The sequence below is a fragment of the Phocoena sinus genome, chromosome 17, assembly GCF_008692025.1.
Source record: "Phocoena sinus isolate mPhoSin1 chromosome 17, mPhoSin1.pri, whole genome shotgun sequence".
Taxonomy (NCBI): domain Eukaryota; kingdom Metazoa; phylum Chordata; class Mammalia; order Artiodactyla; family Phocoenidae; genus Phocoena; species Phocoena sinus.
This window is the reverse complement of record NC_045779.1, coordinates 19,071,422-19,097,973: the sequence shown is the minus strand read 5'-3', so window position 1 is coordinate 19,097,973 and position 26,552 is coordinate 19,071,422. Positions and strand designations below refer to the sequence as shown.

The 26,552-nt window shown below is 37.8% G+C and overlaps 1 protein-coding gene across 1 annotated transcript in view; it reads right to left on the bottom strand.

The window, feature by feature from the left end:
• Positions 1 to 26,337, bottom strand: part of CRISPLD1 (cysteine rich secretory protein LCCL domain containing 1) — a 44,403-nt gene extending 18,066 nt beyond the window's left edge. The window contains exons 1-3 of the mRNA XM_032610044.1: positions 25,944 to 26,337; positions 24,690 to 25,009; positions 346 to 464 (exon numbers count right to left, since the gene is read on the bottom strand). Of these exons, the coding sequence (XP_032465935.1) occupies positions 346 to 464; positions 24,690 to 24,947 (377 nt within the window). The 5' untranslated portion in view covers positions 24,948 to 25,009; positions 25,944 to 26,337. The remainder of the gene's footprint in view (positions 1 to 345; positions 465 to 24,689; positions 25,010 to 25,943) is intronic.
• Between the last annotated feature and the right edge of the window lie 215 nt (positions 26,338 to 26,552).

Here is a 26,552-nt window from a genome sequence, read left to right as displayed (position 1 = left end):
ATTTGAAAGAAAATAACCACAAAAATCAAGTAAGGCTGGAGAAAATATAAAACCAAATATTGCCAAAAAGATTGATGAAGTTGGGTAGAGAGGCAGTTTTGGGTAACTTATTAATATTAAATACTTTTGCACTTTACATCACTAATATATCAATTACTTGAAACAAAAATAAGTTTAAAATACTACTGATCATTCTGGCAGGATATTTATTTTTTATTTGTCTTGGTGTGACTGCTTGTTTTCCTTTTAGGCACTAAGGCTTTGAAAACTTACAATGATGAATTAGTAAGTATTTCATTTCAAGCTCTTATGTTTTCAGAAACAAGAAGTTGTATTTTAAGCTACCTTCCCCAATGTGCTCCCAAATTCTGTCCAATTGATGGAAGCATGCTTGCAGGTCCATGTTCCCACAAACAAGTTTCAGCCCAGGATTCTGCAGATCTTTCCAGTTCTACATCCCATGTCTACAATTCAAAACAAAAACAAAATACAGACACGAACAGATAATGTATATATACAGTTTGGATATTTCTTTAGAATATAGTGTTACTCGGTTCTTATGTTTTCTCCCTTCTTCTTAGCAAAGTCAGCATCTTAGTCTGGGTTCTCTCCATCTCTCATATAGATTTTTGCACTAGCCTCCTAATTAATCTCCTTTCATCCACCTCTCATCCCTCCAATCTGCTCTACAAGTGATTAGAATTACCTAAGTGGACACAAATACGCTTAAGTGATTCCTCTAACCGCATCCAACAAATCTCTGTATACTGTTCCCTGTCATAAAACATGTTATTCCTTGCTTTTGCTGGCATCATTTCCTCTGCCTAAGACTTCCTTCTCCCAATTATTTGTCAAACAGCCTCTAACTCTTACTTCACAATACAGCTTTATGTAATACATTCTTGACACATTTTCAGTTCTCTTAGAAGTAAGCTATTCCCTACTTTGGGCTCTTAAAGCTTTGTTATGCTCCTTTGTTTAGCAGCTATTACACAGCAGTGTTAGTATTCGTCTATATGTCTCTTTCATGGGACTGTGAGTTGCTTGGGGGCAGTTATTTAACTCACGCTGGTACCTTCAGCCTATTATCTGTGTCTGCCATATGGCAAGGTGGTTAATAAACATTTGCTCAATACATGAATGGTTAATGAATCTGTATCCTATAAAATATAAATGCATTTTTGTGTACAAAATTCAATAATATTAATTCATATCTTAAAAATAATTTATAAAGTGATATTTAAAATTATATTACTGAAATAATTTCATACGTCCTGGGTTTAATATTCAATTTGTTAATTTGAAAATCAGGCAGTATAGTGAGTGTGGTGGTAAAAACAAAGAGCTGGATAGAACTGGACTCAATATTGGCACAATTACAGGATTCTGGGCATGTTAAGAGGGTAGAAAAATAGTCCTGGAACTAGAAAATGAGGACACAACCTAAGGTGATAGCAGTGAGACTGGAGAAAAGCAGACAGTCTGAAATAATGTTTAGGAATTTAAATTCGTAGAAGTTGATGGATGACTGAAGGAAGGTGGTGAGGGGGAAAAAAAAAAGGGTGAAGACTGATGAGGTTACCAAACTGTGAGAAAGAAAAACAGAAAGAGAAATAGATTGTTGTAATAGAAGTGTATGTCTATTCACTTCAATGCATATTTCAAGGATGATGTGTGAGGTGTCTGTGATACATGCAGTATGTATGTCAAGTAGAAAGTGGAATTAGATGACTGGGGTTCTGGGGAAAGAAATACACTCTGAAGATATGGATTTTGAAGTTATTCACTCAGAGATGAATTTCTTCAGGAAGATGATACAGAATGAGAAAAGAAATGAAAAGAAAATTCTGGGGTTATCAAAATTGAAGGGGAGAAAAAAACAATGAGTTAGTAAGATGAACTAGGGAAAATGGAATCAGAAAGGTTAAGGGAAAACTGAAAGAGAATTAAATTATAAAAGTGACAGGACAAGAGATTCCAGGAGAAGAGAGTGGGCAATTAAGGTCAAATGTTACAGAGAAGTCAAGGAAGATGAGGTCTGCTAGGTGCTAATGCATTGTTAAGAGCAATTTCAGATCTGTCCTAGGAAGAAAATCACAGCACATAAGGCTAATAAGTGACTGGAAAGAGAAAGTGGAGAAGGCAAGTGGGAGTTACTTTGTTAATACTTTAGAGAGGAAGAAGAAAGATGGGCAGAAGCCAAAAAAGATTTGATGCCAGGCTCTAGAGAGAATTTTACTTTCTTTGATTTTTAAAGGATGGAAGAAACCTAATCATGACTATAGGCCAAATGGACAAGACACTAGAAAGAAGCACCAAAAAAAAAGTATGTGTGGGGAAGGGACGTTTCTTCACTCTTCATATAATCTTTTTATATTAAACATTCCTCCTCATTCACTTGTGGATCTGAAATACATAAAATCATGCTTTCAAAGCCAAAAAGTAAAATGTATACAAAATTAGGGTAAGTATATTTTCGTTATAGTGCATCTTTATTATCTAGCAAAAACACACACACAAAAAAGTGTATTTACATGCCACTAAAAAATTAACAGCAGCAGAAGTATCCGGTTTTCATAAAAACTTGAATTTCACTTTGAATTAATATCAAATGTTCAAGATGACTGATTTTGTGATACAGACATCAGTAAGTATTTATCAGGCAAGCACTTTATTCGCCAAATACAAGCATACTATTAATTAAATTCATTATTTAAGTTAGACCTAATTTTTATAATTACATATTATGTAATACGCAAAGGCATAATTCAACTTGCTGTCATTATATCCCCAGACAAATTAGGTAAGAAACAAAGAATTTGGCTGAAGTCCCAGAAAATGAGTAAGATGCTGATTTCCTTTTGTTTTCAGAAGGTTGGAGAGATGGTCATCTCTCAAAAGCAAACATGTTCCAAAGCAGAGTTCCCTGGAAAGTAAGTTGTCCTTAAGAGACAATCAAATTTTTGTTTTCAATCTTGGAAATCAGGTTCTCATATAATACTTTAGTCCTAAGCATAGTGAAACTATACTTATCCACAGGTTTCTAATCTAGCAACACAGCAATCTCATAGTCAAAGAGCAGCCGGGAACCAGAAGAAAAACGTAAACGTTCCTAGATGGAAAAAAAAAAAAAAAAGCCTTGAAACAACTGGGATGGTTTTAAAACACTCTTCCCACAAAGGGTGGAGTTGAATTCCCTCCCCTTCACTTCAATTTAAGCTAGTGATTCCCTTGCAACAAACAGAATGGCGCTGTGAGACTTCCCAAGCTAGGTTAGGAAATACAGACTCTATCTGATTCTTTCTCTTTTAAAGACACACATCTTAAAAGACCTGAGTCCACAAATTAGGAGTTCAGCTACCCTAAATAGGTAGCTGAAAAAAATAAGATGGAGAGACCACACAGAGACAGACAGAGATGCAAGAGGAGTTCCCACTGTCTGAGTTTTCCTAGCCCAGTCAAGAGATCTGTGAGTTTGCACATCCAGGTCACTGCAAACAAGTGAGAGACCCAGAGCAAGAAACCCCACCAAGGGAGTCCTTAAGACCCTTATTCAAGGTCAATTTAGTCTTGTTTTACACACAATTCTACAACTTTAGATGTCAGTTTTTCATACGAAATTGAAGATGGATCGTTTTTAGAGAAGATATACAACCATTTCCAAATTCACAAATATGCTGTATTTCCAAAGTTTGTTTATATATCTGTTGTGCAGAAACTGGAAAAAAAATCTAAGACATATCATTAAAATGCTTTAAGCTATGTTTTCTTATTTGTAAAATGTGTCAGTTGAGATAGACGATAACTCAGGTCCCTCTGAGTTATCAATTGTTGAGTATATATTATGGATAAGTTGTTTTATAGCATAACTTGTCTTCTATTTAATCCATTAAAAATGGGGGGTGGAGCATATAAAATTAACTATTATAATATTAAAATAGGGACATACATTATTTTAATATAAGAACTGAGGCAGAGGGCATGCAACTAAAATTTGCTATCAATATTTAATAAATATTAGTTAGTGACAATTTTAAAAGTAATTACTTGAAAAATCTAATCAAGCATTGGTGTTTAGGGCAAGTTCAATAATACAAATCAAGGACATTCTTTTTAAACAAATCACTGAAAATATAGCTGTCCTGTAAGAAATACTATCATTTAACATGACAACAGCATGGAATGTATATTTTTATGCTACAACATAATGTTTTAAGACTGGCAATAATTCATACCCATCCCATTTAAATGCAGGTTACTCTCTATACATTTCTATTTAAATTCTAGATTGCAAATTAAGTCAAGATGGCCGAACCGGCTTCATTTTTTTCTCTCTGAACTATTCACCCAGGACTAATTTAAAGCCACGCCACACTTAAAATTACCATTTCTTTATAGAATGGGTACTTGAGGTGTGCAGAAATAAAAACCACTCTATTTTCCATCTACATAAGTAAGCTGTTCCTTCCGAGAACATAGTAAAGTCTTCAACTGAAGTTTTATTACTAAAAGAAACATTTAGAATACTATTAACATACTTTGTCTCCAGTGACATTTTTCAACCAGTTCACCATAGTGGCCCTATCGTTTCCTGTGTGTGTGTGTACATAAGAAACCTTAAACCTTGACAAAGGACTTTCAAAAGTAAACCTAGAAACATATAGTCGTTTCAGCACTAAAATACTGTTTGTAAAAATCAAAAATTATGTAGCTAGACGTGTACAGAAAATTCCATTGACTGCTATCGTTTGTGAAATATGGTGGGCATAAACAATTCATATTCCTATCAGAATACTTGTTATCCTATTATAATAACAATGACAGTTGCAAATCACTCAGGATTGTAGTTTTTAATAGGGTTAATATTGCTAGCTTACCAGAAGTTGTATCCCTATACATTAGGCAAAAACAGTCATTAGTAATATGACTCTTTCTTTCTCTTTGATATTGAGAATAACTTCTCTCTTACAAAGTATTAAGTATTTTCAAATATATTCTTTGATTATTGTAAATGTATAGCTCTTTCCAGATTTACATAATTCTAAAATTCATGTCCTGGAAATCACTGACTCTTTATAGCGTCAAAATTATTATTGTAGTACATTAAACAAGAGTTGAAAGCCAATGTTAATTAGTCACTATGAATTTGTCTGAAGACCATTTTCTTCAAACTGAGGCTTCAAAAATATTAGTATACAAAACTAAAGTGAACAGTAGACTCTTTTTCAAATATGTCAAACATTAATCTGAACTTTTTAATTAATTATTATTATTTTAGATTGCATTAAAGCATATGAAGTAAAGTTTTGTGATATTATCTGCTTGATGCAAATTTGTGTAATTAGACTCTTCATACATAAATCCTCAAAGATCAGAGGTAGGGATGGAGATAATGGAAATCCCTTTATCCACAAAGGTATTGATAAGCACTTCTTGGGGAAGGTATCATGATAGCCTACCAAAGGAAATACGCTAGGTGACATTGAAGCTGTGAAGTAGTTTATTTTATATAGTTAAGTTCAGCAATGAAAAAATATATGAGTAAACAAAGAAATTTTAACAAGAAATTGACCAGCATGATCTGATACCTTTAAATGCACAGAGAAATAATCTCCTGCCTGGGAACTCTCACATAATTTAATAACTGTTCAGTGTCATTCTAAGCAGGGAGAAATAGGATTGCAAGATTTTCTACCATTCTCTAGAAATAATGTTTTAATTCGTTATAACTTTTTGCAGAATTGATACAGCTTTACTGGATTTCCAAGATAAGTGCAAAAAAAAAAAAGGTCTTTGACTATCTTACTATTAGGTATCTTAATTAAATGGCAATTAACACCAGTCCATGACACAATTTGCAATTTAATATGGACTTTTAAAATATGCATTGCTCTCTGGCAAAGTAATAACATCAAAGCACAGTGGTGTTGAAAATGCAGTTACACTGGAAATCCAGATCTAGGCTGAAAGCTCTGGTCTTACCTTCCTACTAAAAATGATAAATAACAATGAAATTATTTTTTAAAAACTATATAAGCATTTGCAATAAAATCTGAAAATGAATCCCACAAAGATTTGTCTTTTTAGACATATACATATGCATACAGAAAACCACCCTCATGTCTCTAAACCTACCTCAGTTCCAAGCAGTCACTGGCTGTCAGAAGTAATGATACCATTCCAGCTTTCCATATATTGAAAATACCTTTGAGTATTGAAAATACTCTTTCCTTAGGGCCATGTCTTCTAGACATATGCAAGCAAGGTCATTAATAATAAGTGTTTCTTTCCTTTTTTTATATAGACAGAGATAAAACTAAGCTTGCACTTGTTCCAATTATTCAAACTAAGGTTAATTAAAATACATGATACACCCTGGAAGAGTCTTCTTTCCCATTTAAATTGTGTACTTTCAAATTTATCTCTTTGATTATGTCAAGTTTGGCTTCTGTTTCCTTGTCTCTGACATTAGTAAGCAGGAGTAAGTCTCTTCAATTCCTTTTAGCTTTAAAATTCTATTATTTTGTACTTATAGTCTCTTCTAGAGTGCCCCATATTGCTTGTAGAGTCCCATGAAAACTTTCAAACATAAAATAATATTTCTGATGACAATAGAGGCTATTTCTTAGCTAAGAAGAAAAAGTTGATTTGTGATTTTCTTTTTTTTTTTTTTTTTTTTTTTTGCATTAAAAGGGCCTCTCACTGCTGTGGCCTCTCCCGTTGCGGAGCACAGGCTCCGGACGCACAGGCTCAGCGGCTCCGCGGGATGCGGGATCTTCCCGGACCGGGGCACGAACCCATGTCCCCTGCATCGGCAGGCGGACTCTCAACCACTGCGCCACCAGGGAAGCCCCGATTTGTGATTTTCAAGACTGCAAAGCCAAGAAGGTTTCAAATCTTCTAATTATGAGTCTAGAGGAGAACTGTTTCCGAATCACCTCTACTGGAGAAAGTTTTAATATTGTCCAAAACAGAGAAATACAACTGAAAACCTTCCATAAAACTTCCCAGTAAAACTTCAACATAATTGAATACGACAAGAAGACATTCTCAGTAAAATGTTCAAAATGGGTCTCTCTTCAGCTTAGTCCTGAAAACCAAATGGTAAAATCTTTGAAATAAGGCACAGACTTCCACACGTAATTTTTCTACACAGCTAAAAGGAACACCAGGATTTTTCAACCAGCTCATGAATATAGAAACAGTTGAAGAAAATCAAAGACATATAGAGCTCTCTCTTTCTAAACACAACCTTTAAAAGATAATTCTTAGAGTCCGCCTGCCGATGCAGGGGACATGGGTTCGTACCCCGGTCCGGGAAGGTCCCACATGCCACGGAGCGGCTGGGCCCGTGAGCCATGGCCGCTGAGCCTGCGCGTCCGGAGCCTGTGCTCCGCAACGGGAGAGGCCACAACAGCTAGAGGCCCGCGTACCGCAAAAAAAAAAAAAAAAAAAAAAAAAAAAAAAAGATAATTCTTGTCCTGTCATATCTTCTGGAAAAACAGGTTTGTAAATATCCATCATATGTCACAACATAAATCCCTCCCAAACCACTGTTGTTTTCCTACTTAAACCAGAAAGTGCAATCCCAAAATCTTATGGAATAAGCTGTCAGTGTTATCCTCTCAATAGCAATAACTTGATCTCCAGGAAAGAATTTGTTTTTCTATGGAAGTAACACATTTGACGGTTCACAAAACTTCAAATTCCAAAAATAATGCCTCATTATAAAATCTTAGCCACCTTCTTTTCTCCCCGATGGTGGAATTATCAGAACTATAACAAAGAAATAGACGTCAATGAAATCAATTAATCAATCATTCAATCTACGCTGAAAGAGTGTATGAGGTTTCTGTGACAAAGTCATCTGGTATAAAAAGCACTACGGAAAACAGTAGTAGTACATTCCTTACAACTCAGATATTACCTCAGGTGTTTAACTTCTGTGCTTCACCTGCTTTGAAAAGACTGTAGTTACAGGGAAAATGCACGAGGCTCAGATTTCAAAGGGAACACCTGTGTTTCAGGACATAGAGGCTTTGCCAGGTACTGAGAAAGTAGCAGTGTTACCTCAGGGCAATGCACATATTAGGGTCTCCTGTAAATTACAGAGATGTGAGGCAGATGCGGCAGAGTTTTACTTAAAATCTACTTCAAAACAAAGCCTTAAAAGTCTTTAAAAAGATAATTTAGGGAATTGCCACTTCCTTTTACTAAAATTAAAATAATTTTTGGAATGAAAATTTAATGTGTGGATAAACTGACAAGACCATTTTAATTAAACCCATTGTTTCAATATTATACAGATAGACCGAATGCATGGTGTAGGGCGGATTGTCTTTGTGAGGCAGCCTAGACATTAATTCAAAAAAATCCTTACATTTCTACAGAATATCTGCTGATTCATCTCTCATCTCCCTGCCAAGGCTCTCTCAAGTCTGGCGATAACTTACCTACCTCACTTATAACCCACTCCTCAACATGGGTCCTCTACTGCTGGCTCTCTGGAACGTTAAAGTGCTGGTAAATCATCAGGAGATCTGATTTTGACTTGGTAGGTCAGGAGAGAAATCAAAAAGTTATGACATTTCTAACACTGGTGCCAGAACCATACACTGAATACTTCAAGAAGCAAGGTTCTAGTACCTGTCTGTTCATATTTCTCGGCCATTGAATCCATCAGAAATTTTCCCCTACAGGACTGTTCTTTCTTTCCCCCAACTCCTTAGTTACTTAAACTTTATCCTTTCACCAAAGTCCTGTTCACAATCACTCTCCTCTTGGAAGTCATTCCAACCACAATACATACTCCATTTACCTCACCCTTCTCTGAACCTTCTTAAACATATAATTTACCAATTACTGTATGTTCTCCTAGATCTGTTTCTACTACTTTCGGTCTTAATTCTCAAACTAGAATTTTAAATCAAAAACTGTCCCATACTTTATCTGTGTTTTCTTAATGTCACCTAATATACTTGGCATATAATATGTTGCCAATATGTACTCATCGATTATCTCTAGCCTCAGCTGGCCTGTCCTGGGCAATAACTTGGATCAGAGATACAGGAACCTAAATTCCCTGCGTCAAACATACATGTGTGATATAAACTCGGGTGAAAGGGTGTTCATGATGTACCTAGGCTAAACAAAAGGTAATTCTTGAAAAGCTGAACTTGGATTATTCTTGTAAAGGTCATATATATCTATCTTTGTATTGACTTTGTGATAAATTCAACACTATAATGCTTTTATTATTTTTGTTGTCATTTAGGAGAGAAGCAGTTAATCTTCAAGACTATATTTTGAATGTTTAAGGAGACCTCAAAGGAGACTTGAGAAAGTACAGTACCACCTATGTTATTTAAGTCTTCATCTACAAACATTGAGCCAATTTATAAAAATGAGGACCTATGTTTTAGTTTATTTATAGCTCATAAATTTAGATAGATATATGATTAATCTAAAACTCAAGCCTAAAATATGCATGCTAGGAAAGATAAACTTTCATAATAAATCACTCTGCATGCATCAGTTCATATATTTAAATAGCAAACTGAAAGTAACAAGTTTTGCAAGTAAATAAAATATTAATTGCTTTTATTTATTGTACTTGGGGATGTCTTTTTAATTTTCAAAAAGAAAAAACAGATGGGTTAACAAATGAAAACTTCTTTTTGAAAAAATCAGTAAAAGATAAAGTTTATGGACAAATAGAAACCGAAACCTAAAATTTAACACCATTACTTCAACTTAAACCAAAGGCTAATATAAGAAACATTTAAATGCATATGTTTACATACTTTTAATGAAACTGCTATAGTAAGTTGCTCATTGTTCCTATATTGGGAATTCTGTGTTAAGTTTTCACTAATTCCTGCTTCAAGAACGATAAATTATTATGCTTCCAAACAGTCATTGAGAGCTATGTAAACCATATGGTCTCCTGTTTTCCTTGGCTGCTAGGAAACTCAAAGCTGGTTTAGTAACCATAGCATGGTCAATCAGATGTTTAGGTGTCCCTTAGGAACTTGCCTATACATTTTTCTTCAACAACTAAACAATGACTAAGAAGATGATGTAAAAAAAATACAGTTTACCAAAGTCTTTATTTGAAAATTTGAGAAAGAATATTGTGTTAAATATTCTTCATTTTTTCCCACATAGTCACTCTCACCCACTTGCTGCCATACTCTATGTTCCAAAACGCTCAACTCTACATCCTGAGTTACTTCATGCTCTCTTGGCTCCTGGGTTCTAGTTGAATTTGGCCAGTAGAAGACATGGACAGGAAGTAAGAGGGTGAGAGGTGAATTTAAGAATGTATTACCCCTTCTTCAACCCCACTCATCCCCTGAGTACTCTGCCTCACAGTGATGGCGCCTGTGTCCTTTCATACAGCCCTACTACCAGGCTCTGGTCCTCGCCAGGCTGTGGTACCACGATTCATGCCTGGGTGTCCCCCATCCTTGTGGCTCGCCTAAGCTCTGCCCACAACTCTGCATACAGAGCCTTCATTAATTTTTTCCTGTTAAATCCTTGTTATTGTGGCATTTGTTTTCCTAATGAGAAATAATATCTGAGAATAAAAACATCTCACAGAATGTGTATTAGTAAGCTGCCTAACATATTACCCGATACCTAATATATCTTAATAAATGTTCTCTTATTCCTCTAAGAATCTGCTTCATTTGCTGTGATTCACATAATCTTTTTATGGCACATTGTTAATATTCACGAGACTAAGGAAGAAATTTAAATCCCAAATTTTGAATGATTAAAAAAAGATAATCACTGCCACCTAAATTTCCAGTGAAAAAGTAAATTTCTTAGAATTCAAATTTAACACACTGTTAGTTATAAAACGAAGTTTACAGTAAGTTATGCCTAGCTTTGCTTTGAATCTATTGACAATCAACTCTATAAGTCAGGACCTTTGTTCATATTAAATTTCCAGGATGATATTTCCACTGAAGCCTCCAAGTAAGTACCTGTGTAGTTTAGGTTTAGTTTAGTGTACATACACACACACACACACACACACACACACACACACAGAGGAATAGTTTAAAAAGTGTTAATAAAATCAAAGTTTGGAAATCCTTTGTAATAACTGTATAACTTACAAAAGTCAAACTAATACCAAATTATGTCAAATAAAATGCTTCTTCATAGGTATGCAGAGAAGGAAAATGTATAGGGCTATGTTGCTCAAGTCTGCCATGAGTCGCGCTTGATAGAGCAAGATTATTTTCATCTTTTCAGCTGTTCTCACAGATCATGACTGCCATGCCCTCTTCTTTGAATCAACTGTACACATATTCTCATATCAACATCTTATCAGTTAAGGTTCTCATCATCCAATGCCCTCAACCACGGTCCCTACCACACGTTGACTATAACGTCTTCCAAACACTATTTCAAAACGTACCTCTTCTGAGAAGACTTTCCTGGTTACTGCTTTATTCTGAAATACTTTTAGATTTATATACAGTTTAAAATATATTCATTTGTACTTCTTATCACACTCTGATTTACATTTTGAAAACAGTTCTCCAGCAAAAGCCATGGCATTCTGATCATTGTATCTCCTGGAAGACTCCATCCCTACTTGCTGAAGGGTCTGGCCATCCCCACTTCATGAGACAGAGGTGTCCATAACCCAGTATAACTCTGAAAAGTCACTAAAATCCAATGCTAATTTACCCACTTGTCATACTTATTAGAATGATTTTACCCTAACCAAAAAGCTAATGTACTTAAAAATAAAACATAAACACTTTGAAATGAATGCTTTTGCAAATTTCTAATAGCATTTTCTCGTCGAAACAAATCAAATCCTCTTTCATTCTGCCCATTTTAGAATCACTGTTGAAAATCCAATCATCTTTTTATTTTTTCATTCATTCATTCCATTGTTTCCCTTTCAACTAGCATAAACTGAGCTTAGAGCATGTGTCAGCCTCTCAGCTGGGGAAATGCAAAAGTTATGAAAGCACAGTTCCTTCCCACAAAGGAAAGTAAGGCTAGAGAAAGAGACAAGGATGTAAATAACAGAGGCAAAGGCAGGTAGGAAACGCTGTGGAAGCCAGGGAACTGGGGTGAAGTGCACCTAACTCCGTACAGGAGGGTTTAGACAAGAGAAGATTCGTCATTAGAGGTGAGTCTTGAAGGAAGAGCAGAAATTCACTAGAGAGAAAACAAGATGCACATAAGTCATTCTAACATCTGCAAAAGCAACAGGGCTTGGCAAGATCCCTACAGCATAAAAAAATCCAAGGTATATGGAATAACGGTACAGATGTTCCTGTGAAATAGCACTGCTTTTTATTTGTTTAGATGTACGCACTATGTTCACGGAATTCAGTTCACAAAGCTCTTCTCTCAGCCCTTTCTTTCTAGACAGGAGTTCTGATGCTCTTTATTCCATCTTCATTCAAAAGCTTCCCTCATGCCCCACCCCTTTTTAAATCTCTTTGGTTTCCTGCCTCTGGACAACATCTGATCTCACTGTAGCTTCTTTTGAGCATATCAGTCAATCTTTCAGTATTTCAGAGTTGGATTTGCCATGTCTTCAGCAAACATAAGATATAGTTTTATATTTTATTCCCCTGTTTAGATGGTTACTTTGTACTGTTTGCTTACTTTGTACTGTTTGAGTTGCAACAATAACGCAAAGGGGAGAGTTATAAAGAGTAACTCCCATGCTCATTCTTGGGTCTTATCTAATAGCTCATTATCTGATCTAGCCGACCCTTCCCAGCCCCACACTGCCACCTCCTTTCTTGCTCGCTTTGGAATTCTACTTCCTTCTCACTCATATGGCCTTTAGAGTCTCTCCTGTCACTGACTGCACTTCACTTTCCACCATCCTGCAGAACTGTGCCATCAACTAAATTTGACATTTCATTTTCTACCCCTCCTCCAAGCTGATTTAAACACTGAGTGTTGGGGACTCTTACTGTTCAAGCTTCTTTATCTTTTTGGTTTCTAAGCACTTCATGAAAGGGAATGAAAAGGAGTTTCTATTTTCCTGCACTAATAGCTAGAGTTGCTACCTTATAAAAAGGAGAAGGTGAATGTGAGAGTTGAGATGAAAAAGAAAGTATCTGGATCCTCGCGTCAACTTTTAATGTCTTAATTTAGACCTCGCTTTCTCCAGAGAGCCTAAAGCTTTCTACTCAAAGTTCCATTCCCAGACAGCAGCTGCCTCTTCACCTGGGAGCTGGTTAGGAATGCAGAATACTGGGGCCCACCCAGACCTACTGAATCAAAATCTGTATGTTAACAAGGTTCCAGGGAATTCGTATGCACAGTAAAGTTTGAGTGGCACTAGACTAAAGCACCCCTCATTTCTATTCCCCAAATCATACCTAGCTGCTTTCCCATGAAAAACACTTGCTACTCAATTTCCTGACGTTTGACTTCAAATTTTTCTTTGATTAAAAACAAAATATAAAGCATTTAATATAGACTATTAAGTAGATTGTATCCATATTCATATATTGCCTTTAGGTTAATGAGTTTCTAATAGAGAAAATCTGTTGCCTTTTTCCCAATAAGTTATATCTAAGCAGTTGACTTAATTGCACCTCATTGATTCTGTTAACTAGTTAAAAGAAAAAAAAAAAAAGTAAGCTTCACTGGATCATAGTTCCAGGTTCCTACATTTGGTGAGTTTAATAACCCACTAATCCAAGTCACATATTTGGGTCATTCCCATAATTTAATTTTTAGAGTTCCCATCCAACTATGTGTATTTAACCTCACTCTGCAATTTGAACCTCAAAAACATTACTTTGTCTATATCTGTATCTGTACTTGATCTGTATTATGTACTATCTGAATACTTAAAAAATCCACCGCCCTCCCCCTACCCGGGCTAACGTGCCTTTAATGTCTTTCACATCTCCAGGAGCTGCCTAGTCAAATGTCTTCAGAGGTCAAGCAAGTGACACCACATGATGTGGCTGGAAAGAGTGGGGTGACCTACGGCAAACCAGAGAAATCATTACTTTGAATCTTCCTGCTTTTTGGAAATAGTTTACTACTACATACTCTAGTAACACATAACCTAGTAAACCTCTTCCCTATCTATTAGATTTTGTAACCTAAAGCATGGTGAACCAAATGAACTTAAAGTACTTCCAAACATCTCATACATTTGACTCCACAGAGATCTTTAGATAGTAACTCCAAAATTACCATTTCATAATATCCTATCCTCACACCCCTCCATTCCTGCTTTCTCAATCTCAGCTGACGATCTTGCTACATACTTCACTGGGAAAAACAGAAGCACCCACGTGAAAATTCTTTTTCCATTAAATACACCAACCGACCTGCTTGTGTACCTACAACCTCAGCCTTTCCTGTCAAAATAAATGAACTGACTTTGGAGTTATATTTTCTCCCTTCCATGTCAAGTGCTTTCTCAACTTGTGCATTTCCATTAACTTACAAGCATGCTCTTTAAAGAACAAAACCAAGAGCATTGCCATATACCCGTGTAGTGCTAGCTAGTTTCAGATCTTCACAGCAACGGTATCTTGAGGAGTTACTTAGTTCCTTCTCAACCTCCTCACCTTTCGTTCTCTTCCTCCCACTTCAGTAAGACTTCGGGTCATACTCCACCCCTGAAATGACTCATCAAAGTCACTGGCAGCCTCCGTGTCCACAAAACCATTGTTAGCTTTTCTTCCTCTTACTTCACTCCTCAGCAGTATGGAAGCTGTTGAACTCTCTTCTCCTGGCTTCTGGGACACCAGGGTAGCCCATCTTTTCCCCCAACCTCACTGACCACTTGTTCTCAGCTTCCTTTGCTAGCTTCTCCTTTCTGCTCAACCTCCATATGTTGCCGGGCCAGGGCTCAATTCAAGGCATTCAACCTCCGTCCATAAAAATCTTCTCAGATGGTTTTGTTCAGTCAGTTAAGATGGTCCCTAATAGCATCTACATGATTTCCACATTTTTATCTCAAGTCCCACCTCTCCACTGACCATTAAACTCAACTGAGGATGACATGGCATCGCAAGATAAGCTTGGCCAAAAAGAAACGCCTGATTTCATGGCCACCTTCTCCTTTCTGTTTCTCCTCCTGTTTCAACGAATGCTTCAACTATCCACCAACGTGCTTGAGTAAAAATCGAAGATCCTTATCCTTCACCCTTCACATTAAAGCTATCAGAAAACTATCAGCAATACCGTCTAAACAAACCCTGAAACTACCCACTTCTCTCCATCTTTACCACTGTCACCCTGGTCTCAGTCACTATCATCTCTCACTCAGAAGATACCAGTGGCTTCCTAACTATCTCTCTGCTTTCAGCTGTGACCCTCCTGTAGCTCACTCTCCACAACATAGAGTAATTTTATGAAACAGGAAATATGACCGGGTCAATCCCTTGCCAAGAATTTTCCAATGACCTTCCGTTTCACTCAAAATAAAATCCAAATTTCTCTTCACCAATGACCCAAAAGGAATTCTCGCCCCTGCTTATATGTCTACTTAATTTTCTAACACTTTCCTCATTTCTAAATAAAATTCAGCCACCCTAGCCTTCTTTGTGGTCCCTGAAGACTCCTACCTCATTCCTGACTTAAAGACCTTTTGCCCGGTATTCCTTCTGCTTAGATCTCTGGAGCTTTGTTCAGCTGACTCCTTCTTGTAATTCAGCTCTCAGCTCAAAAGCCACTGACTCAGAGAGGTCTTCCGCAACTGTTTAACATGTTAGCTCCACCTTTATCATTCTCTATCATCTCACTTTGCTTATTTTCATTAGCTTGTTGAAACTTTTACACACTGATGTATGCTTCAGCACCAAAAAACAGTGCCTGGCACAAAAATGCTCAATCAGTAGTTGTTGAATTAAATGTTTTTCTAATCACAAATTTATCAATGAGAATAACAAATTGTTTTAATCAATTATAAATGCCTTCCTGTAACTTCTTGAAATTATGAAGACAACAAATACTTAGAAAAATAAGGAAAGGGTTATTAAGCATACTTACTGTAATACCTTCACCAGACAAGTCATTACCACTTGAATTTTCACATTTTCTTCCAATGAACTAAATGTTTTATGTTATATATATATAATATATATATAAAAGACATAATAACATATAAAACGAGCATAGATTTACGCTAGTTTCATAAGCTTTAATTCAATTAGTCAAAATCATCAAAAATACGAGAATTTACATTTTAAATCATGTACAGTTACGTGGTTGTATAAATTCCTAAAAGAAGTATGTGAAAGAACAAAGCTGAACAAGAGCAAAGAATGTTCTTGAACTAAACGTCACTCTTAATTGTGATGATTATAAATGACCACGTTTGCTTTTAATGAAGGCATTCAGTAAAGGTAACTACAAAAACAATTAAGCTAAGAAATTGCATTTTCCTACTGACCGTAATTATAAGTTTGGGATGTGTTCCCTAACTAAACTACCTCTTCTAAAACTAAGTTAAAACTTTTGGTTAGAAGAGAGTTAAGGCTGCAGAGCCCACCTGGCCCATAGGATGTCATTCATGTTTGATGAATGAGTGGGTGAACAAGCTTGCTCATTTTTCCCATCCATTCTTCCTTGAACCATCCTAGGACCACTATGATGCCACCCAAACTGTGTTATCAGACCTCCAGTGTGGCCTCCATATCTCAAAATTCAAGGGTCCTCATTTTACTTGATCTTTGTAAGCAACATTTAACAGAGTTGATAATCCTTTCTGCCTTTCTTCGCTTGGCTTTCAGGACATGTTGCTTCCCTGGTTTTCTTCCTGGTCCTCCATTCCCTTTGCTGCGGCTCCTCTCCTTCCCTACGTCTACACTGTAAAGTATGTCGAGAGCTCACTTCTTGAACATTTCTTCTTTCTGTACTCATTCCCTTGATGATCTCGTCTCTTCTACTGCCTTTAAATACCACCTAAATTCTGATGAATCCTAACTGCAAGGCCCAGATTAGACTATACATATCTAATTGCATACATGACAAATTCACTTGGATATTTAAGGGAAATCTTCAATTTAATCTATCCAAAATTGAGCTCCAGCTTTCTCTACCAAAAGCTGGTCTATCCACATCCTTTCCTGTCTTAAAAAATGGTAACTCCAATATTTCCAGTTCCTCGGGCAAAATCTGTACAGCCACACCCCACATCCAAAATCTGTCTGTGTTACCTCCAAGACGGAATAAAATCCCAACAACACACTCCATGATGGTGCAACTAGTACTTAATGAACAGGAACTGGGCCACTGACCTGTTCTGCTAAAGTTCTCACCTTCTCTTGTTTTTAGGGGGGGTGGGAGAATAGACTGGAGGTGAGGGCAGACCACGCGGGGAAACAGCAAGCACCTTTATCCTGGGAAGCAAGGAGGCAGAGTTTGCTTCCACCTCCTCTGATCTCTTGGAATTGGGTTGGCAAAATGGGTATCAGTAACCTGCTGATTTCTAGAATCTCTGTAACCACTCTGAAGTCAGTACAAGTTGAAAGTTCCCCATCGATATTTAAACCAGAATGGAAACTGCCATTTTTCAAAAACCGCAGCCAGGGCTTGGGTGGGTTTAGACCTTGCACCAGATGCAGTAACTCCCAGCCTATTGGCTGCCTGGCTGGCCAAGTCAATTGCACTAGTCTTGCAACAAGACTTCCTTGAATTTATCAATATTGATGTCATGACTACAAAGGAGTTTCAGTGTGGAGTCACACCATGCCACTTCTCTTCACCTTCAAGGCTACCATCCCACTCCTAGCGACCATCAGTTGCTGGAATGATTGTTGCAATAGTCTTGAATCCCTGCTCACACCATTGCCCCACCTCCCACCACTTTAAAGTCTGTTCTCAACAAACCAAATCGATTCTGAGTAAGTATAAGTAAGACCATGATATTCCTCTGTTCAAATGGCTCAAATGGCTTGTCACTCAGACTCAGAGTGAGTCTTTAAAATGACTACAGTGATGTGTATCTGTTCTCCTCAGATAAAGCTCTGACCTCATTTTCTGCATTACTTCCACACTCACTCTGTGTCAGCCACGTGGGCCCCCTTGCTGAGTTGGGATATGAGGATCTTTACACCTATTCCAGGAAAGGAAGAATGTTTGTTATGTTTACTGCTGGGTCCTAGACAGTGCCTGGCATTTGATAAATTCCTAATACCTGCTGAATGAAGGAATAAACAACAATAACAATTTTAAAATTTTGTGACGCTTTTCTGGCTCTGGGTGTTCCACTCTCCTAAATGAAACTGCTTGTCGTCTCTTGCCTTTCTAAGATCCTAGGTTTGCTGCTTACATTTAATGAGGAATCTTAATCTCCCAGAACTCCAGGGTAGTAGAACTGAGCTACAACGTCACTACTAAATTTAGTAGAACTGAGCTACAATGTCACTCTCTTCCTATAGGTACTGCCATCTACAGTGGAACTTCCAAACAGGAAACTACATTAAAGTGTCAATGTCTTTAAAAAAACAAACAAACAAAAAAAAACACACAACTATGTATCAAATTAAGGTTTTGAAAACTTTTAAATTCAGTAGAGGAATAAACAAAACATAGCTTTATTGTATCTAAACAACATTAGTGAAGTAAAATAAAAACACTTTAAGAAAATTAAATGTTATTTTAAATATAGAATAAACTTTAAAAACTTTAAATAACATTCTTTGAAGCAAGAAAGATATTTCAGGTACCTCTAAGTGCATATGGATTATACTGTACATCACTAAGAGATGCAAATATTTAACTTTTGAAAGCTACCAGGCAAGTGCCAGTATACAGAGAGAAAAATCATTGTTTTAGGAATCAAGAGTTGCAATAAAACCTTCCTGATAGTGAATTCCTGCCACTTTTAGCAAGATAAGAAATGTGTAGACACTGAGCTTTGGTAAGTAAGTTATGATGCCATCATTTCATTCTTTGCATTTATTCTGGATATATGTCATTGGTGGCAAATAATGTCAGAAAATGTGAAGTTATGAGAGTTGTTTTGTGAGAGCAACTCACAAGCTAAAAATCACTTTTTCAGGCTTGGATTCATGCTACAGAGTGTCAGAAACAGGGCAGAACTCAGACTAGCACCACCCTGTTCAGCAAACTAGGTTATCCCCTGTCAAGTTTCTGGAATTATCTGCTGCACTGAAGCACAGAAGAGAAATATCTGGATTTCCAGTGTTAAGCATGACCATATAAAGAATATATGTGACAACTGGAACTAAGCCATTGTTTGCATCAATATGTACCATGGACAGCAAGTACCACTGGCTATTTGGCTTGGAGCCTCTGGCTGCCCAGCAAAAGGATAAATATCCAGATATATTTTGTTCTACATTTGGAAAAATGCTGTGCAGAGTTTCTGCCCCTAGTCTCACCATATGTGAAGTGAGAGCAAGCAGGCACAGCCATCAACCCTCCCAGCAGAGTATCTGTCAACGGGGGGATGGTGGCGGTGGGATGAACTGGGAGATTGAGATTGACATATATACACTAATATGTATAAAATAGACAACTAATAAGAACCTGCTGTATAAAAAATAAATAAAATTAAAATTAAAAAACAGTTCTCTAAAAGACATGGAAATAGTTATAATAGTGGAAAATGGCTTATATAATTAGCATGATATAATGACACATGTCATTTTTAGGTGACGTGTCCTTATGTTGCTAAAATACATTCTAGACTTAGGTACGCTTTCTATCACAGTGAGCTATTTTGGATTTTAGCCAATCAATAAGTTTTAGAGGCTCTATTAAAAATTTGTTAGAAGGGGTAAATACTCATTAATTTAATTATGTAATTAAATGATTATTTAAATTAATTTATTATTTAAATTCCAGAGCATTTGAGTATTATCTCAGCAGCTCTATATTACAGGACGATTTTTAGTATAGCATGAATATTTAAAAAAAAAATCCTGGATTATTTATTCCTTCATCTCTGGTATTTCCAGTTTCCATGTCACTATCTCTGGTGTTGGTGATATCCTACCTTCCAGAACTTTTATTGTTTTAATTCCCCTTTCTCACCTGTCTTTCATATTTATCTCATATATAATCTTACCTATTCTTCCATCCCTCCCTTTATTCAACACATATTTACTATCACTCAGCAATGTTCAGTCAACAAATATTTACTGAGTACTTCTTTGCATCAGGCACAGGGTTATAAATATAAGCAGGGTACATCCTTACCCTTCTAGGAATTCAGTCTTGGAAAGGGAAATAGACACGTATATATCGAATTGCATCAGAGGAAGCTTTACAGAAAGACAGAGTCTGCGCACTCTTGAATTTGTCAGGAGGAGACAGGATGCACAGGCATTCCGGGCACAGAGGAAACAACTAGCAAAGAGGCACAGAGGCATGAGGAACACCACCATCTCTAAGAACAGTGTATATTTTAAGTGTGAACACAGATTCAGAGATACGCAAGGGAGTTGAGGCTATGAGGCATACTGGGCTAGACCTTTTGTAAGTTATTCAAGGTGGGCTTTAGCTTGCGAGCAGCCAGAAGTTCACAGAAGCTTTGGGCAGCTGAGTGACCACCAGAGATTTGTCTGAGGGAAAAGACAGACTGAGTAACAGAGAGGAAGGCGGACTAAAGTAGAAATAAAGTAGGACTAGACTGTACAGTCCATTGCAGGGGAAGCTGCGGTACCCATCACGGGGGCGGTGGAGGAGGGCGAGACCACGAGCATCCGTTAGGATGAAACAGAAGACATGGATTCAAAAGACATTTCTGAGACAGAATCTAGAGAATCTGACAAGTAACTGTGTATTTATGTTTGTGCGTGAATTTTACGTGGAAGTGGGTAGGGGGAATGAGAGCAAGGCAGCAGCTGAGGATGTGCCCAGTTTTCTTTTTGTTTGTTTGTCTTCTGTTTAGAGAGGACTAAGCCTATGTCCATGACATCCAGGAAGAAAAGTAGGACCCTGGGCAAGGATGGAACAAAAGCAGCTCATTTGCTTTTTAGAAATCTTAAACTTGAAGTAACTGGGGAGTCAAATTACATGGAGAGGACCCAGTGGGCAGTCGGAAATAGGAAGACAATGCTCAAAGAGGACTGTTGGATGGAGTGTCAACTACAGAGCCATCAATATACGGATGGTATTTAAAGTCAAAGGAGTAGATAAAGTCCTGTAGGAAGGGAGAAGGCCGAAAGTAAAACCGTTGGGGCCAAAAGTAAAGTTTTAAGAGATGAACAGCAAACAAGAATATGCTGAAGAAATAACCAGAAAAATAAAAGAACCAAGTGATGGGGTCAAAACCCATGGAAAGCAAAGGCTTGAAGAAAACTAAGAGTGTGCTCAACAGGGTCAAATCTCTTACCTCATTGCAGCCTGTGGGTTTTATATTCCTACATCGATTTTACCGATGAGAAAAGCAATGCCCAAAATGATTGCTGACCGTCAGACTTCGCATACCAGTAAGCAGCAGAGACAACACGAGAACCTAGGTCCAGCGCCAGTGTTTTTTCCTCAAAAATCCATTGCCTCTTCAGTAACAGCTTCATTTGCTGACCTAAAAGCCCCAATTTTTCAATGTATCCTAAGTTAAATGCTGGTAATCTCTCTCCTTAAGTTCACTGGTTTCTATCATTAACAACTCGTTTCTCCCCTTCCTGATTCTGCCACAGGGCTTTGCTTTCATCAACCTATTCTGCTTCTAGTTTCCTACAACCAGCCTGCCACTTACTCCATGTGTGTTGGTTCCTCTTCTTCTAACTGAGAAATGGCCTCCACTCTTGGCCACAATTTGTGGTCCTGATCACCTTCCAGGAACAACATAAACCTCATCTTCCCCACTGATTAACTCTCTCGCTTAGGAATATTCCTAAATTATTCTCCATTATTCTGTGCTCCCCTGGCATTATTCATACATGTGAACAAAGAACTCTGTGTCCTTGCTCACTTGAAAATTTTCAAATATGTCTATTCTTTCTTCTCAATCAGGCTATAAGCTCTTCAAGGGAAGAGGTGGCCTTGCAGAAGCCATTTTTAACCCTATTAAATGAGCATTAGAGTACGGGTAGCGTTGTGATGTCAATAAACGTGGATGTGACTTGGCTGCCGGAGTTCAAGCACAAAGAGTACACTAAAGTAAGCACCAAATGTAAATAAGGTAACTGGCTATGCAAATTTTTAACGTAATATGACACATAGAGTGTAAGTGGCCAAAAGTGGTGGCACTTATCATAGAGCATTGCAGATTTTATAGGAAGTGGCTCTTTAGTTAGTTTTTAATTTTGTTTTATCAAAATAAATACACTTTAAACAACTATTTGAACAAATTTTGTTTTCACGGGTTGATCTACATCTGTACTTCCATTATTAATATGTAAGATATAAACCAACAGTATTTCAAATAAAACAGTATTGTTCATTTAGACTTTCCCATAAATTTGTTTTCTAGCAAATGTGTTCCAGTACTACCACTGGGAAATAAACTCCTCTGCAGCCCAGTTATTGGCCAGGACATAGTTCCAGTACTAACAGTATCTAAGGGCAACACAACATAAACCCTGGCTGGTTTCTGAATCTACATTTCAAGGACAGAATGAAACCAGTGAAAGTAAAAAGAAACTCATATAAACATCCTAGACCAGACATCATACAACAGGCAGTTATTTTCTTTGGAAGTCAGACATGAAAACAAATCACAGAAGTTCTTTCATTATTCCCATATTACTTAAAACACACACAAATATTCTCAGATTTCTTTTTGTGCGTTTAAACTCTCAAGTTCTTCCTTATTTTAAATAAAAAGCAACTGAATACCTATCCACATGGAATAAGCATACAGTGGCCTACTTGGAAAAGCTCCATAATTGGCTCTTTCTGTTTGAAAGCTCACAGATGAAGAAGTCATAGAATTTTGTACTTTGAACAAACACTTTAAAATACACAAAAATCAGAAATGTGAGACATTACAGATGTCATATCGTGCACAGAATTTTGAAAAGAGCGAACAATTTCATCAGATATTCTATTTAAACAGTATAAGGAGACATAAAATTGGTTAAATGTCTTAGTAACATTTACTGGGACCTTGTAATTGCAATACGCCTGATAATGAGCTAAACTTTACACAGGTCATCTCATTCCTCACATAATCCTCACAGCAACCCTCTGAGGTGAGTGCATGTGCTAGACATGAAGAAACTGAAGTAGAGGGAAATTTATAAGCTGCCTACAGTCACCTAGCTAGTATCAGTGGCAGAATTTAAACCCTGATGGCCTGATGTTTGGGTCCCGACTCTTAATCTCTGATGAGTTCTCTTGAGTGCTACCTACTTTCTTTAGGGTAAAATATTTTTCTAGAAAAAGTTAAAATAATATAATGAAATATTTTGTAATGGGTAATGTTACCTTAGAATTTCCATGCTTCATGAAAGTTACCTAAATAGAGAATACCTATCAAAACTAATGTAAGTGCAAAAATAAAAGTAAAAACCAGAATGTGTTCAAATTAACTGTACCCCGCAATGTGTCCAAAGGAGAAATGTTAGCACCACTGTTCCTTAAGTTTGCGGTCACCAATGATTATTATCAGCCTTTGCTAGTGCATTCCTAATTCATGCAAGTAGTATAGATTTTTGGATTTTTTTCTGAATATTTAGGGTATGAAGTATGCTAATATTAATGAGTTATAGCCTTACAAGAGTAATAACTGATAGTCTTTAAAGAGTAATTTTGTTTCCCCAACTTGCTAATTTACTCTCAGAGTGAATGTAAGGTTATTAAGGATAAGTCACATATTTTTATTTAATCCTTCACCCAGGCTTATTTTCACACATCAAAGTTCACAAACAAATCCAGAAGAAGAAAAAAAAAGCCATTGCCAAAGTATTCCTTAACGAAAAGCAACCACAGAAATGTACACTTTACAATATGTCATTTACATACTTCTAAGAAACAATGGCCCATTAGAAATGATATAGTTTGCAAGGCAGAAATAGAGACACAGATGTAGAGAACAAATGTATGGACACCAAAGGGGGTAAATTGGGGGGGGGTGTGTGGTGGTGGTGTGATGAACTGGGAGATTGGGATTGATATATATACACTAATATATATATAATGGATAATTAATAACAACCTGCTGTATAAAAAAATAATAAAATAAAATTCAAAAAAATGTAGGGAAAAAAGGTAATATGGGGGCATTAGGCAGTTAATAAAAATACTCTTTTCTAGAAAAAAAAAGAAATGACATATATCTATATCTATCTACCTATCTACCCATATATGTATATCAGCCATCTGGAAAGCATCTTCAAATTATTGATCCTTGATTTTTTTCAGATCCACCATTCATAAGAAGATTCCATCGGTTAGGAATTAGGAAACAATTATTCTACTAAGTCACTTAAAAGCAAATACACCAACCATCAGCACTTTCAGGACAGGAATCTTTCTCCTAAGAGTAGAATTTAAAGTACTTAGTAGGAACATTAGACCTAAAGGTATTTACTTCTACTCTGAAATTCAAAGAGCTCTTAGAACGAAAGGAGCACTAATAAAAGAGTATGCGGAAGAAGATACTCTTGAAGAAAATCTTTTTTTTTTTTTGAAATTTTATAGAGGACGAATAGTAAAAGGTTAAATACTAGCATGGTGGAATTTAACCATGGAAGCTAAAAGCATTATTAAACATTTCTATGTACATACCATTTGAAATTTTTTCTTACCATATACTCCATATTAGAGGCTGCTGGATACACCTGACTTCGTAACTTATTATGAAGGTCCAGGATACTCTGCATGTCATTGTCCGTGATGGCCCTTTTCCCTCTTTGCTTTGCCATCCACCACTCACCATCCTCATCCATGTACTTTTCCAAAAGTTTGTCCAATAAAGTGGCATTAGGAACCACCATGGCTGGAATTGCTCTGGCCATGAATAGCACTGTGGTTACTCGGAGCCACTCCCGCGCAGTACACTTCATAATGAATGATCTCAGGATGTCCCCGGGAAAAGCTCCAAGAAAGGTTCTTCCACTCCGTCTGGCTATAAGGACATGCAGTGTAATTAGGGTGAAAATCCCGGCAGATATTAATTTTCTAATAACAAAACTAATCCAACAGTTACAAAGGGATGGAGCCAGTTTGATTTGTTTACATAATGCCAGCAAATGGACATGCACTTTTTGAAATAAATTTTCTCCCATCCATTTTTCCTCCAGAGGACTTTTCACAATTGTTTCCACAAAATAGACAGCAACATTTTCCAAGATAATGTGCATGACGCCAAAAATAAATGGCAAAACTAACCGAGAGGAGCCAAAGCTTGAAAATAATTTCTGAATTACAAAGCTTTAAATGGCTAGATATATACAGCCTGCAAAGGGTATGATGTCCCTAGAATGTTTTATCAATCAATCCAGAGCTTCACGTGTCTCTCTCTGTTTTAAGGTATTATCTCAAGTGTCCCATCTCTGGTTCAGAATGTCAACGAAATAACGAAATTGAGGGTGAATGTTGTAAAGAGGTACAAACTGTTATTCACACATATATCCATGGGTACTTCTAGAGGGACCCCTGAATTAATGCGAGTGAATAGTTACGGTCGCTGGGGGAAGTCTCTTCTTATACAGCCACAAGTCAAGAAGAAAATCTTTATTTCCTAGAAAGTGTGTGCCTAACCTGTGGCCCGCACCCGATAAAGCCAACAGTACGCGGGCAGCTTCACAGCCTCTCCTCCCACCCGCCGCAGGCGCGCACTGTTCACTTAACCTAAACCAAAGGGCGCGACGGGAGGAGGTGAAACTCACAAACTCAGAAGGAGCTCCCACAAATCTCCATCGTGGCTGCTTTCCGAGCAGCCCACCCACCCTCAGTGACCGACCATTCTCTGCACGTTGATTTTTTTTTTTTTTTTAAGTAGAGTTTAAGAAGCCAAAAGAAGATTGGAGAAGGCGGTGCGGTTTTAGAAATGCCCTTACCTCTCCAGCGTGAAGTTCCCTACGAGAGCTGAGCCGAACAAGACGGCCGGCTTCCCGCAGCCCGCACGCACGACTGCACATAGACAGCCCGGTTCGGGCAGGACCCGGGCACGGCGCGTCCTCGGGCGACGGGGGCGCTGCCTGCAGGGGGACGTGGGCCCCGGCCTCCGCGGCTCCTCCCTGGACCTGGAAGGAGGAGCAGGCAAAAAGTGCTCCAAAGTTAAGAGCCCGAGGCTGGGGCGGAACAGCGGCTGCCCGGTTAGCTCGCCAGGGTGGGCGCCCGAGCTTCTCGGAGCCCTATCAGTCGGCGCGAGGGGCGGGGACCCGGGCCGGGCTGGGCGGCGAAGGCTGGAGACGACCTCGCTCCCCCGCTCGGTGCAGCCGCCCCGCGCAGAGCCAGGCGCCGAGCGCTTCCGCCGCTTCCTCGAGCTCCCGGGCATTTATTGCGGTCCTAGCGCGCGCGCACGTGACGTGAGCTCCCCCTCCTCGCCCACCCCACCTCTGCCCGGCCCTGGACAGGGGCCCGCGGCGGGAGCGACGAGAGGCCGCCCTGCTTCTCCCCACGCCCCTCACCCCCCGGCCCAGCGAAGCCGGGACACTTGGCCTTTG